The sequence below is a fragment of the Zeugodacus cucurbitae genome, chromosome 2 (assembly GCF_028554725.1).
Source record: "Zeugodacus cucurbitae isolate PBARC_wt_2022May chromosome 2, idZeuCucr1.2, whole genome shotgun sequence".
NCBI lineage: Eukaryota > Metazoa > Arthropoda > Insecta > Diptera > Tephritidae > Zeugodacus > Zeugodacus cucurbitae.
In genome coordinates this window covers 40,807,817-40,822,377 of record NC_071667.1, presented here as the reverse complement: position 1 = coordinate 40,822,377, position 14,561 = coordinate 40,807,817, and the positions used below count along the sequence as shown (strand labels likewise).

General features: G+C 36.2%; 2 protein-coding genes across 4 annotated transcripts in view; one reads left to right on the top strand and one right to left on the bottom strand.

Annotated features, from left to right (window-relative positions):
- Positions 1 to 14,561, top strand: part of LOC105220266 (uncharacterized) — a 44,855-nt gene that overhangs the window by 6,786 nt on the left and 23,508 nt on the right. Inside the window, exons 2-4 of one of the 3 annotated variants that reach the window (XM_054225970.1) lie at positions 13,207 to 13,349; positions 13,455 to 14,212; positions 14,301 to 14,493. In XM_054225970.1, coding sequence (XP_054081945.1) covers positions 13,313 to 13,349; positions 13,455 to 14,212; positions 14,301 to 14,493 — 988 coding nt within the window. In that variant the 5' untranslated portion in view covers positions 13,207 to 13,312. Of the gene's footprint in view, positions 1 to 13,206; positions 13,350 to 13,424; positions 14,213 to 14,300; positions 14,494 to 14,561 lie in introns of all 3 variants that reach the window. The other 2 variants (XM_054225971.1, XM_054225972.1) reach the window with 2 other exon arrangements.
- On the bottom strand, positions 10,677 to 12,503 carry LOC105220265 (39S ribosomal protein L37, mitochondrial). The gene is made up of 5 exons (XM_011196700.3): positions 12,017 to 12,503; positions 11,637 to 11,957; positions 11,304 to 11,584; positions 11,078 to 11,244; positions 10,677 to 11,019 (listed from the first exon to the last, which is right to left on the bottom strand). Exons 1-5 carry the CDS (start codon positions 12,196 to 12,198, stop codon positions 10,765 to 10,767), a joined length of 1,206 nt encoding a protein of 401 aa, XP_011195002.2. The 5' UTR covers positions 12,199 to 12,503; the 3' UTR covers positions 10,677 to 10,764.

The window sequence follows — 14,561 nt, the reverse complement described above, 5'->3', positions numbered from 1 at the left end:
TATATGTGATGAAAAGGGTCAATTAACAAGCATTAAAAATAAAAGAAACAAACGCTAGAAACATGTGTAAAAGAAATTTATCAAAAATTGGGCATTCAACTAACGTGGAAAGACCCGTGTAACCGGGTGTAACCGAACATTTTATACTCTCTAAATTGCGATTAATCATTTAATTTTATTAATATAACGCAAAATTTAACCCACATATTCGTCATATATATTGTATAAAGTACATGGAATGTTGGAAACCTTAATATTAGGTATATGGGAGCTAGGTGAAGTTATGTCCCGATTTTACCCATTTTTGTCACGGAGACATATCATTAGAAGAAAAATATTCCCTATAAATTTTAAACTTATGGTATGTATATAGGAAGTAGGCGTTATTATGAACCGATTTGACCTATTTTCACAACATACAATTGGGATGGCAGAAAAATATTATATACCGAATTTCATTGAAATTGGTGTATTAGTTTCTGTGATATGGTTTGGACCCATAAGTGGGAGGAGCCAATTTAAAATTTTGTATACCAATTTGGGTGCAGCACTTACATATGTACCATCTTTATAATGAAATTTCATATTTCTGGGGTTTTTCCTTACTGAATCAACTGTTGTGCCAAAGACACCTTCTTCACTCACCCTAGCGTTAAAATCGCCAAGCGCCACAGAAGGGGCTTCGCCTTCTCACTTTAGCTCGCCTTCACACGGATGTCTGTTGGCTACCCAGAGGATACTTAGTCTAAAACCGGAAGTCGTGAGCTACTTGAGTCATATGCAAAAGAATCGTTCCTGACCACTCCCAAGGCAGTCATAAACTTTCCTCACTTGTGTGAACTTCTGCATACAGTGTATCACAAAAATAAGTATGCAAAGCGTTGATCTCTTTTCGTTTGAGAAAAAAATGTTTTAAACCTAATAATAATACCAATTTTTTATGTTTTTCAATTATTTCTCATTTTAATTAAAAACAATAGCAAAAAGCCTAAACTTAAATCAATAATTTTTCAAATTAGAGATAAAAAAATATTAAAATAGCTTAAAATGACGTGACTAAAGTATGTATGCATTTAGAACAAAAAAGTTCAACCAGTTTTTCATGGACCCTTAATACTTTGTTGGATAGCCTTTGGATTTCTTAATTGCACTCAACCTGGCTGGCATGGACTTTACCAGTCTTTGGGTCACTGAAGGTGGTATCTTGCCCCATTCTTCGATTAATGCTGCTTTCACAGACTCTTTGCTAGTTATTTGGTGTCTTCTGATTTTTCTCTCTAAATAGTCCCACAAATGCTCGATAGGGTTCATATCAGGTGTGGGGTGGTGTTTTTAATTGTTTGGGTGTCCTGTAGAGTAGCCATTCTTTAACAATGTCAGCCGTGTATTTGGATCAATGTCAAGTCCCAATTGGCCGCATAATCATATTTGTTCATTGTATGCTCAATGAACACAAGATTCCCTACACCAGGAGCTGACATACACCCCCATACCATGAGCGACCCTCCACCATGTTTTACGGTTGAAGTCATATTCCGTGGATCAAGCTCAGTATTGACTTTTCTCCATACTTTTTCATGTCCATCTGATCCAAAAATATTTACATAGGCTGTTCACGATAAGGTGGTTATCGGGTTATGTGATTAAGTAAACAACAACAAAATGCGGTATGACAAAATAACCAACTTTGACCAACCTAGGCCCTTGTTTACAGATTATGTGGTTGTTTGCTTATTTCCAATGTTAGAAAGTCGTTGGAATTTTACTATATGGCAGCACAAAAAATAAATAAAACTAAGCGAATGGCACTTCCATTTAGATTTTCTTATTGGAAAATCTGCTATTAACAGCTGTTTTTTGTTTACAATCGGCAAATTAAAACCAAAATAAAACCTTCGAAAAGTATCACAAAGCATCAAAAATCATTAAAATATGATGAACCTAATCGGAGCAATACGATTGCGAGTTGCAGATCTACAAGTATTTGTAAACTTGAATTAGTAAAGTTCATATCATTAGATAATATTTCTAGGAGATGAGCGAATTGGCATTTGCTGACGCGCAGCATTTGTAAAAATCTTCCATCGTCAAAGCAACACAGAACATTTTCTCGCCAATGAATAGATTTCGAAACATGTAGTTCATCTCCCCGTCTACTACAGATGATTAAAGTTATATCCTCTAGCAGTTCATCTAGTACTTCATCTATTGCATTGTGACACTGTTCAGGGCGCAAGATGTCTGAAAATTGTATACAAAGAATTTTTTTAACCCTTCAAATTCGGATTATTTAATAAGCACATACCTTCAATAAAGTCCATTTCCTGAATAGCAGAACTTATATTAAATTCGATTATTTTGCTTTTTAAACTTTGTTTAGGCATTTTATAAGTAGGAATTTCATTGAACTAAAATTGTAAAAAATAAACCGCTGTTTGTGTAGAAATAAGCAAATAACCATACATAGGATGTTCACGGAGCATAGAGGTTATTTTTAATCTAATAATCACATAGGAGGATGGGGTCATATGTAGAAGTTCACGCAAGTGAGGAAAGTTTCTGATTGCCATTCACTTGGGAGTGGCCAGGAACGATTCTTTTACATATGACTCAAGCAGCTCACGACTTCCGGTTTTAGACCAAGTATCCCCTGGGTAGCCAACAGACATCCGTTTGAAGGCGAGCTAAAGTGAGAAGGCGAAGCCCGCTTCTGCGGTTGTGCGTAGGGTTTGGGACCCACCACATAAAAGAAAACCTCACCAATGAAAAAACAATCAGAGCCTCGGAAAAGAAACCCCACCTTTGGTTTAATGACCCCTGCAAACGAACTAAGGATCATGATTTGAGGGCATGCACCTGGAATGTCCGGACCCTTAATTGGGAAGGTGCCTCTGCCCAGCTGGTTGATGTCCTCATACAACTAAAGGCTGACATCACCGCCATCCAAGAAGTGCGATGGACGGGACAAGGACGGACGAAGGTGGGTCCTTGTGACATCTACTACAGCCGCTATATAAAGGAGCGCAAATTTGGTGTTGGATTTGTGGTGGGAGAGAGACTCCGTCGCCGAGTCCTGGCATTCACCCCGGTGGATGAACGTTTTGCCACAATCCGCATCAAAGCGAGGTTCTTCAACATATCGCTGATTTGAGCTCACGCCCCAACGGAAGAGAAGGACGATGTGACCAAAGATGCTTTCTATGAGCGCCTAGAACGTACCTATTAGCGCTGCCCCCGCCACGATGTCAAAATCGTGCTTGGCGATTTTAACGCCAGTGTGGGTAAAGAAGATGTCTTTGGCACAACAGTCGGAAAATTCAGCCTCCATGACGAAACATCGCCAAACGGCCTGAGGCTGATCGACTTCGCTGGGGCCCGAAATATGGTCGTCTGTAGTACCAGATTCCAGCATAAGAAAATACGTCAAGCAACATGGCTGTCCCCTGATCGAAACACGCGCAATCAAATCGATCACGTTGTGATAGACGGAAGACATGTCTCCAGTGTTTTAGACGTGCTTACGCTCCGAGGACCAAATATTGACTCGGACCATTATCTAGTAGCAGCAAAGATATGCACTCGCCTCTGTGCAGCAAAGAACGCCCGTCAACAAACACAAGGAAGGTTCGACGTCGAAAAGCTGTAATCACAACCGACAGCCGAGCGATTTTCTACTCGACTTGCACTCTTGCTCTCTGAGAGCACTCATCACCATCTCGATATAAGGGAGCTGTGGAACGGCATCTCAAACTCATTGCATACCGCTGCAGCCGAAACAATTGGTCTCCGGCAACGCCAAAAAACCAATTGGTACGATGAGAGTTGTCGTTCCGCAGTGGAGAGAAAACATACTGCCTGCCTCGCAACTTTGCGAAAGACCACAACACGTTCGGGGTGGGACAGATATCGAGATCTGAAGAGGGAAGCGAGACGCATTTGCAGACGTAAAAAGAGAGAGACCGAAATGCGTGAGTATGAAAAGCTTGAAAAGCTGGCCGACATGAGTAATGCTCGAAAATTTTATGAAAAGATCAGGCGATTTACAGAAGGTTTCAAGACCGGAGCATTATCATGTATGGACCGATGAGGTAATCTGGTAACGGATGTCCAGAGCATACTGAGATTATGGAGGGAACACTTCTCCGACCTGCTAAATGGCAGTGATAGTACAACACCAGGAGATGGCGAACCCGATTCCCCAATCGATGACGATGGAATAAATATTCCATTACCCGACCATGAAGAAATTCGAATAGCAATTACCCGCTTGAAGAACAACAAAGCGGCGGGGGCCGATGGACTACCGGCCGAGCTAATCAAATACGGCGGCGAAGAACTGATAAGGTGCATGCATCAGCTTCTTTGTAGAATATGGTCGGAAGAAAGCATGTCCGACGATTGAAATCTCAGTGTGCTCTGCCCAATCCATAAAAAGGGAGACACCACAATCTGCGCCAATTACCGTGGTATAAGTCTCCTCAATATCGCATATAAGGTTTTGTCGAGTGTATTGTGTGAAAGACTAAAGCCCACCGTCAACGAACTGATTGGACCTTATCAGTGTGGCTTTAGACCTGGAAAATCGACAATGGACCAGATATTCACCATGCGCCAAATCTTGGAAAAGACCCGAGAGAGAAGAATCGATACTCACCATCTTTTCATCGATTTTAAAGCTGCCTTCGATAGCACCAAAAGGAGCTGCCTTTATGCCGCGATGTCTGAATTTGGTATCCCTACAAAACTAATACGGCTATGTAAACTGACGTTGAGCAACACCAAAAGCTCCGTCAGGATCGGGAAGGACCTCTCCGAGCCGTTCGATACCAGACGAGGTTTCAGACAAGGTGACTCACTATCGTGCGACTTCTTTAACTTGATGCTGGAAAAAATAATACGAGCTGCAGAGCTAAATAGAGAAGGTACAATCTTCTACAAGAGTGTACAGCTGCTGGCGTATGCCGATGATATTGATATCATCGGTAGTAACAACCGCGCCGTTTGTTCTGCTTTTTCCAGACTAGATAAGGAAGCGAAGCGTATGGATCTGGTGGTGAATGAGGACAAGACGAAATATCTCCTGTCATCAAACAAACAGTCAGCGCACTCGCGTCTTGGCTCCCACGTCACTGTTGACAGTCATACCTTTGAAGTAGTAGATAGTTTCGTCTACTTGGGAACCAACATTAACAACACCAAAAAAGTCAGCCTTGAAATTCAACGCAGAATCACTCTTGCCAACAGGTGTTACTTTGGACTGAGTAGGCAATTGCAAAGTAAAGTCCTCTCTCGACGAACAAAAATCAAACTCTACAAGTCGCTCATTATTCCCGTCCTGATGTATGGCGCCGAAGCGTGGACGATGACAACATCCGATGAGACGACTCTTGGGGTTTTCGAGAGAAAGGTTTTGCGTAAGATGTATGGTCCTCTGAACGTTGGCAACGGCGAATACCGCAGACGATGGAACGATGAGCTGTACGATTTATACGACGACATTGACATAGTTCAGCGAATAAAAAGACAGCGGCTACGCTGGCTAGGTCATGTTGTACGAATGGATGAAAACACTCCAGCTCTGAAAGTGTTCGATGCAGTACCCGCTGGAGGAAGCCGCGGAAGAGGACGACCTCCACTCCGGTGGAAAGACCAAGTGCAAAGTGACCTGGCTTCACTTGGTGTTTCCAGTTGGTGCCAAAAAGCAAAAAGAGGAAGGAGTGGCGCGCTCTGGTGGATTCGGCTATAATCGCTTAAGCGGTTTCTACGCCAATATATATATATATATATATATATATATATATATATATATATATATATATAATCACATAACCCAATAACCACCTTACCGTGAACAGCCTAATTATACTTACTTTCATCAGAGAAAATAACAGAATTCCAGAAATGTTCGTCTTTATTTTCGTGTTCCTTCACAAGCTTCAATTTTTTTTTGCCTGTTAATGTTACTTATAAATGGCTATTTACGAATATTACGTCCATGGTACCCAGCATCATATAACACTCGACGAATTGTTCGCAGGGATCGCAGTTTTTACCAGTCTCATTTTCAATTTCAATTCCCACTTTTGGTGCACTTTTCTTCGGGTTCGCCTGTATCTTCCGTGTGATACTACGCCGCTCTCTTTCATCAAATATTTTTGGCCGCCCTGATCTTTCCTTATTTTTTGTATTTTTTTCTTTTTTATATTTTTCTATTACTTTTTAAACAGTAGAATTGCTTTTATTTATCGTTTTTCCAATTTGTCTCTGACTATTATTTTCTTTATATAGTTTTATTATAACATCTTTCAAATCTTGTGATAGTTCTTTTCCGCGAGGCGCCACGGTAAAAATTTGAATGAAATTATGGATGAAATTTTTTTAAAACTTGAAAATAGTTATTTTGTAAACAAAAAAATAACACTTTATTGATTTACAAGTGGATAAATACTTTGAGGCAGTCGAAAAATACTGAAATGGTAAATTGCATACATATTTATGTGACGTAATTTTTGCTTTTTACTGAGAAAAGCTAACGGTTCTTAATAACGGGATATGTGAATGGTATCGGATTGTCATATTTGTCGATATTATGAGTAATGCTTGTTGTAAATAGGCAAAATATTTTTTTTTTTTTTTTGTTGTTTTGTAAATACTCTGACTTTTTTACGTCTACACATAGTTCATACTTATTTTTGTGATGCACTGTATGACACCGTCTCCATGTAAATACCATAAGGGTTGGTAATATTCAATTTTCAAAAAATTTAAAGGGCTAAATGGGGCGTTACTAACCCAAATATACACTTTTATTGTAAATTTAAGATTCAAGAAATATTTGTATCACATTATTCATATGAATCTAAAATATTACTAACTTAGCAATAAATAAAATTAATTACTACAATAACATTGAACAAACATGCGAAATAATTTAAAATAATCACAATAATAAGGAAAAAATATTATTTAATATTTATTTAAGTGCTGTTCATCAGACTTTAAAATTTTTGTGTTAGCTCAACACCCTAATTACCAAAATTGTAGCAAAAAAGCGTGACACACAACCCAAGTACGCCTCGGTGGTGCGTAAAAAGAGGAAACATAACGTAAACAAACCAAAGGTTTTCTATTGTATATCCTGAGATCAGCTGCGCAAGCAATCTCTGTTCCCACGTTCCTTTATATTGTGGTAAACATTTACTTTGTTCCCTTTTAGAGTGGTGCGTTCTTTATAGTGTTCGATTTTTTTCAATGATCCCTAATGTCAAATAACATTTTGGCATAGCTAACATTTGCCCCTTTTTATACTCTCGCAACCTGTTGCACAGAGTATAATAGTTTTGTTCACATAACGGTTGTTTGTGTCACCAAGAAATATAAGAGTTAGATATGGGGTTATATATACATAAATGATCAGGATGACGAGTGGATTTGAAATCCGGATGTCTGTCCGTCCGTCTGTCCGTGCAAGCGGTAACTTGAGTAAAAATTAAGATATCTTAATGAAACTTGGAATATATGTTCCTTGGCACCCTGAGGAGGTTGCTTTCGAAAATGAGCAAAATCGGTCCACTGCCACGCCCACAAAATGGCGGAAACCGAAAACCTATACAGTGTCATAACTAAGCCATAAATAAAGTTATGAAAATGAAATTTGGAACATATAATCCCATTAGGGAGGGGCATATTTGGATGTAATTTTTTTGGAAAAGTGGGCGTGACCCCATCCCCAAATAGGTTTTTTGTACATATCTCGCAAACCAATAGAGCTATATAAACCAAACTTTCTGCAGTCGTTTTTTTTAGCCATTTCCTAATACAGTCCAAAAATAACCCACCGCCCACCTCCCATACAAAAGTTAGGTTGAAAATTACTAAAAGTGGGTTAACTCATTAACGGAAAACGTCAGAAACACTAAATTTCACATAAGAAATGGCAGATGAAAGCTGCACTCAGATTTTTTTACAAAATGGAAAATGGGCGTGGCGTCTTATGGGTCAAAAACCATATCTCAGGAACTACTCGACCGATTTCAATGAAACTTGGTTTGTAATAGTTTCCTTACATCCCAATGATATGTTGTGAAAATAGGCCAAATCGCTTCACAACCACGCCTACTTCCTATATACCAGAACTTTGAAGACAATCTGAATCGTTTACTTTACAATATATAAAATAAGTACTAATGAAGATATCGGTCCAGAATTTTGCACAAATACTATGTTAATAGTGTGGCAGCCCCATTCTAAAAATCGCCGAAATCGGACCATAGGTTTTTAAGGCCCCATATATCGAACACGAGGACCTCGGTGCTTCTAACCTAATATTATGGTTTCCAACTTTCAATGGACTTTATACAATATATATGATGAAGATGTGGGTCAAATTGTGTATTATATAATATAAATAAAGTTTAATAAATAAATTGCGAGAGTATAAAATGTTCGGATACACCCGAACTTAGCCCTTCCTTACTTGTTATATGTACGTTCTTTGGCATTGTTCCCAGTTCCCTCATGCTGTGGTGTACTTTTTCCTTTCGAAGTGGCGAGTTTTCGATGTTCCCTTATAATTTTGCACTAAAAAAGTTGCGAGTTACCATTTGCTCTTTCTTATTATAACACGTTCTTTGACTAAACCACCATTGCGATTGGAAATCACTGCTATTTACAAAAATTAATCACACTGAAAATCACCGTTAATGAAATATCGCTCATCACTACTTCACATGAAGTTTACAATAAGGCTGAATAATTAGCATTTATGAACTTAATGATGATTGAAAATTAAAATCAATTTGACAAACAAATTCAATTTCTATTAAATAAGAAACATAAAAATTTACAAAATATTTTTTTAATAACAAAATAGATCCATTAATTAAATTTCGCTTTGCAACTTCTGCAACTACTTTTTTTCGCTATGCATTAATGCTCTGAACACAAAGATGACGACACGACGTAGCAACGACTGACTACAAGTGTAGATTTGAAGACGGCAGCGACATACCAAAAGAAATGTCATTGTTGTAAAACCTTTCACTTCAATAAAATTTACATAATTATCATACAGTACTTTTCGCTTAATTGCACATCAAAATTTGCACAAATTTTGTTCAATTAACCAATAATGAGTTTTGATGTCCACTGCAAGAACCTTTTTTTGGACACTTCATGGAAGATGAGGTACCAACTGCTAAGCTTTCGGAATTTGTAAATATAAATTTCACTAAATACTGTTTAAATACGTATCTTTAATATGCTGAATGAATTATATGATTGTGTACATTAAAAAAAATTTAAATATACTCCTGTTTTTTAACCTCTTAAACCCAGCTAACCCCTTAAAGGAAACTGCATACAAACATATGTGCACTTAAGTTTTTCAAATATTTGAATATTTTTTACCATTATGGAAAAAATACAATTATGAATTATTACGAATTTATATTAGTTATTAAAATTTATTATTAAAAAAGTACAGTGTTAATTAGAAAGTTTGTTTTTTCAACGATATTATCTTGTGGAATTAACCGGGTAAATTTAAAAGGAAAATTATTTTTGATGACATATATTTTGAACCGACTAAGCGGGAAATTTAATTAACCGAGTCCAATTATCCGACAAAGTTTACATGTGCTTTCATATGCTATATTTTTTTCCCGATAACACCGTTCAATTAAACGGGGAAATCAATTAACCATAGGGTCAATTAAACGAAAAGTCCTGTACTTGTTACAACTTTTAATAATGTTACATTTTACATATTGTCGTGCTATTGTAAAAGCTGTAACAAAGCTGTTCAAAAAAGCTACGTACACTGATGGACAAAAGTTTTGGCACAGCGGGTGTATGAACCAAGATTCATCCGTAGTTCCGAAAATATAAGAATTAGGTTCAAGCACTCTTCTAGTCATATAGTCACCATCATGTTATCTATCACTATGTTCAATTTCGTTTATGTAACATCTACGCCAGTTAAGAAGAAGAAGAACATCTGTGTTTATTTCGTTACAATGATTTAAATAAAAATACTCATATATTTCTGTGGACAATAGTTTTGGCACAGTTAGAATTTGTATTTTAACATGAAAAAGAAAATGAAAATTTAATAACAAGTATTCAAACCTTTCCTTTTAACAACATAATTTAAACGATTTGGCATGGAGTGTATCAATTTACTCGTCATCTCAGATCCAATTTTGGCCCATTCAAACAAATTAATTCAATGTATTGTTTTAAATTTTGGTTTAAAACGTATTAGCTGCTTAATTGGGGAGATTTTAGTTTCTGGGCGCCAAGAGTTGACACCATTTCAATATTAATTGTCCCAAAATAAATAATTTTTAATAAATTAAAAAAATTGAAATCTGAGATAACTCCAGATTCAGGCAGTTAACCGGATTAACGCCGCCGTCTGTCAGGGGTATTATGGTTCCATCCGTATGCTTGAGATCATTCTCGTCAATTGGTTGACTTAGCATGTGGAAAAAACCCAATCAAGTGATGGATCCTAGATATTGCGGCCGAAAATAAAGCAATGTGACGGCCACATGAATAGAGTATCGTAGCAATTTACTACGTTACTTTAATCAACCCATCTGTCCTGGTGATTTAACCATCTAAGTTAGCTTTAGTCAGGCAATTACTTTGTTATATTAGTACATACATGTTCATTCATTTTTCTCTCATTTTTATTTCTCAAACAAAGTTTATTATAATTGGAATTAGATTCCGACTTTTTCTTAATAAATCTTTAAGATTTTAAGAATTAATATAAAATGCATATATATATCGTAAAACTTCCTTGTTAAATCCCTTCAATTTAGGTATTCCAGAAACATATTCGCATTTCTCGAAAAGATCATGATTACATGAGTGAAACCAATAATTCTTAGGTCCTTCTAATGCATCAATACGTAAATCATTTAGTTGAAATACGCCAAAGTGAAATGTACGTCCATCTGTCTGTATACTTTGCACAACAATTGGTCTTGTCAATTTATCGACGGCTGATTCCTAAAATTATAGGTATAAATATACAATTAGTGTTTACATACTATGTTATATAGATTACTCCATAAAGCTGTTTAGCTCGTGCTGCAGCTACTGTAAACGCTTTAAGCATATTACGACTTTGGAATTGTGATATCTTTACTGGAACGTCATGAAAGTTTGCTACCTTGTCATTATCAAAATTTAAAATTATTGTATGTGGATGAAAATTTAAGTTTTGGCTAAATGCTGAAATGATACAAATTTAAATCGATTTTAAAAATAAATAAAATATTAAATCTTCTTACGGCATATTGTTTTATTTGAGTATAGGTGCTCCCTTGGCATAGATATTGTACATTTTAGAGGATATAAATTTGGCAATTCTGAATCGAATTTGCCCTGAATTGATGCAAGAGGACGTCTTGAAGTAATGAGTTTCTCTGCATTAATCCTAAATAGTAATAAATCATCATTTCTAGGCAAAGTAAAATTAAAGTTCACTTGGTCAATTATGCGACGTTCGGAATTAATGTTGTGACCAGCAATCTTCTCGCATTCTGTGAGCAGTTTATTAACTAATACCATACTGAAATTATATTTTGTTAACTTAACCCAATATAAAATACGTATATACTTACATTTTTTTTTCTTTTGGTATACCATATTCTCGGGGAAGATTATATTCTGGACGCAAAGTATCTTTCTTTTTATGTAGCTTTTCTTGATCTGCTGAAAATATATTTGAAGCTAGAATTGCACCTTTTATATTGCGCTCAAACAATCCAGATATTTGAATTTTATCTAAAGAATCCTGAATGCCTTCGGGTAAACTTGGTACTTCTATAGTTTTAGTAAGCAGTTGAGCTTGCTGAATCCCTTTAAGTAAGACGTTATTGTCTCCAAATAAGTGGCACGACTTTGTGTTCCAATCGTGGTTTTTGTCCTGTCCAATATAATTTCTATCATTATACTATATTTGTAGAACTCTTTTCCAATATAAATATTTAATTTACATTACCTTCCCTGTTTAGCATATGCATCCGATTTTGATAAATCTTCAACATTTCGAATGGAAGTTCCATTTTTTATCACTTCAGCCGCAGCACCTGTATCACGCGGTACCCTTTTTCCTTGAACTAACCAATGTTTCTTGAAAGTCCATCCTAGATGTTGGGCGCACAATTTGTTAGTTAACCTCATTTTTTTTTAGACGATCTTTCTTGTATAGTTTGTTACGTAGTATTACTCAATTAAGCAGCCTTTTAGAATCAATGTCCAACCATTAATTTGCCCTAATTACAGTTCCGTCATTAACTAAAAGCACGTTAATCTTTTTATTAGAATTTTCAACGCAATTCGATACCTTAACAAATAATTGCCAATTTAAGATAGTGATGAGCGATATTTCACTACCGGTGATTTTATCGCTGTGACTGAGTAATCACTTATAACCCTGCAAGACGGGTATTTTTCAGCTAACATGTTACAGCTGTGTTACTCTAAACATTAGCAAAAATTAATTTGTCTGTTACTTTTGTTCGAAGCGTGGGAAAGAAGTAACACTATGCCCCTACTCGTTCAATGGTCTTCTCACTCTATCCAATTACATTTTGCATAAGTTGTCCCGTGCTACGATAACACTTATACTTGCCTAGGGATGGAAAAGTCGACTCTGACTTTAGTCGAAAATCGATCTTTTATTAGAAATAATAGACTTTTTAGGATCGATTCATGCTTGTCTTGAATCGATTAAAATCGACTTTTACTCGATGACTTTGACAGTTGATGAATTAAGATAATCACTATAAGATTACTTTTAAAATCACAATACAAAGTACCAATCGAAGCGTTTCTTTATAAATAGCCTCTTTCTGATTTTCTGATTGGTCTATAACAATATAATGTTTATATTGCCGCCGGTAATTGATGTAATTAACTTTTTAATATACGGTACATAGTATTGAACAATTCTTTATCATGGCTCCCAGTTTGATATGGGCCTATTGCACAAAAGTTAACAATGGCAGTAAAGTTAAGTGTGATTTATGTCATAAACAGTTTTTGTTTAATAAAAGCACATCAATGATGAAGCACTTACAATGTGCTCACAAGATTGAAGAACTTTTTAAAGTTTGTACATAAATTATTCCTCTCCACAGACAATTTAATTTTTTATATTGATACTAACTTAATCATTTTTTTTCTTAGGTTTTAGTCGCTGTCGAATCATCTGTTCCATCGGTTGCTTTGGTACCTCAAACAAAATCATCTGTTCAAGAAAATTTTTACAGTACAATCTCAGGTCCAAGGTCCTATGGATCGTTGTATAAACAATGCTAATTCTTTTTCAGGTAGTAGTGAATTGAATTAGGAAACAACGTTAATCTTATTAATTTCTTCTATCATGCATTTTCATTGTTTCCTAGCTTTATTGACGTATTAACCTTTCTTCACAGAAACTGAGATGAAGACTGTTGAGCTGGGCGCTTATCTCATGGAAGAGAGGAAAACAATAGAAAATTTGAGCTTGAAATTAAGAAATATATGCAATGACTGGGGTCTTGATGATAGTAAAATAGCAGCATTCGTTTCAGACGGGGGCGCAAACATCAAAGGAGCTATTAAAAGTGAGTTCGGCGATGGGAAACACATTTCATGTTTTGGACATGTAATAAATAATATTGGTCAGCGCCTTATCGAAGTTAATATTACTCCACCTTCATCTGAATCTCGAAATCAAGTTTCCGACTTACCCGCTGATGAAAATGATGCTATTGACAATCTTGAAGACTTAATTACAGATCATACTGAGCAATCCTCATTGCGTGAGCTATTGTCAAAAGTTAAACAAATTGTCACATTCTTTCGACAAAGTGAAAGAGCGACTACAGAGCTGCTGAAATTACAGAAGGACAAGCCTGAAAATTCTCGTCTGAAATTAATTCAGGAAGTGCGAACGAGATGGAACTCCTGTTTTGAAATGGTTGACCGTTTCATTGTGCTTGCTGATCATGTCAGTAAAGTGCTTTTACAAGTGAAGATGGACAAATCTTTGAAAGCTAAGCCACCTAACATGATCACAGGTGAGGAAATCGATGCGTTAGTAGAAGTTCGTGACATCTTAAAACCTCTCTTGCAAATAACTCAAGAAGTTTGTTTTGAGAAATGTGTAACATTGAGCAAGTGCATTCCTTTGATTTCAAGTCTTAGAAAAGTAAGTTCCCATTATTAAACTAGCAAAGCTATTGCAATATTATCTTGTTTTGAATTTTTATTGAATGAATTGATTTTATATTTTACAGAAGATTGAAGAGTTAACGCCAGAAACTTTAATTGGGCGACATTTGAAAAAGAGAATGGTTCAAGACATCGAAACAAAATACGGCAATATTGAATCCGTAAAACTGTACGCTTGTGCATCATTGGTTGATCCTCGTTATAAAAAGTTTGGTTTTCAAAGTATTCGGGATTCTGCACGAGCGGTAACTAATGTCGGTAGGTTGATTATGCAAACATTATTTGATTATTTCTATGGTTTAGTTTAATCTCAATATAATTTTTTG

Bases quoted from the DNA above. Each gene is read 5' to 3' on its own strand.
- LOC105220265 (XM_011196700.3), bottom strand. From the start codon at position 12,198: ATGAGGTTAACTAACAAATTGTGCGCCCAACATCTAGGATGGACTTTC. The intron at 11,585-11,636 runs GTAAGTATATAC...ATATAATTTCAG, and splicing joins ATACCAAAAGAAAAAAAAAT to TATGGTATTAGTTAATAAAC. The intron at 11,020-11,077 runs GTAATCTATATA...CTATAATTTTAG, and splicing joins GAGCTAAACAGCTTTATGGA to GAATCAGCCGTCGATAAATT.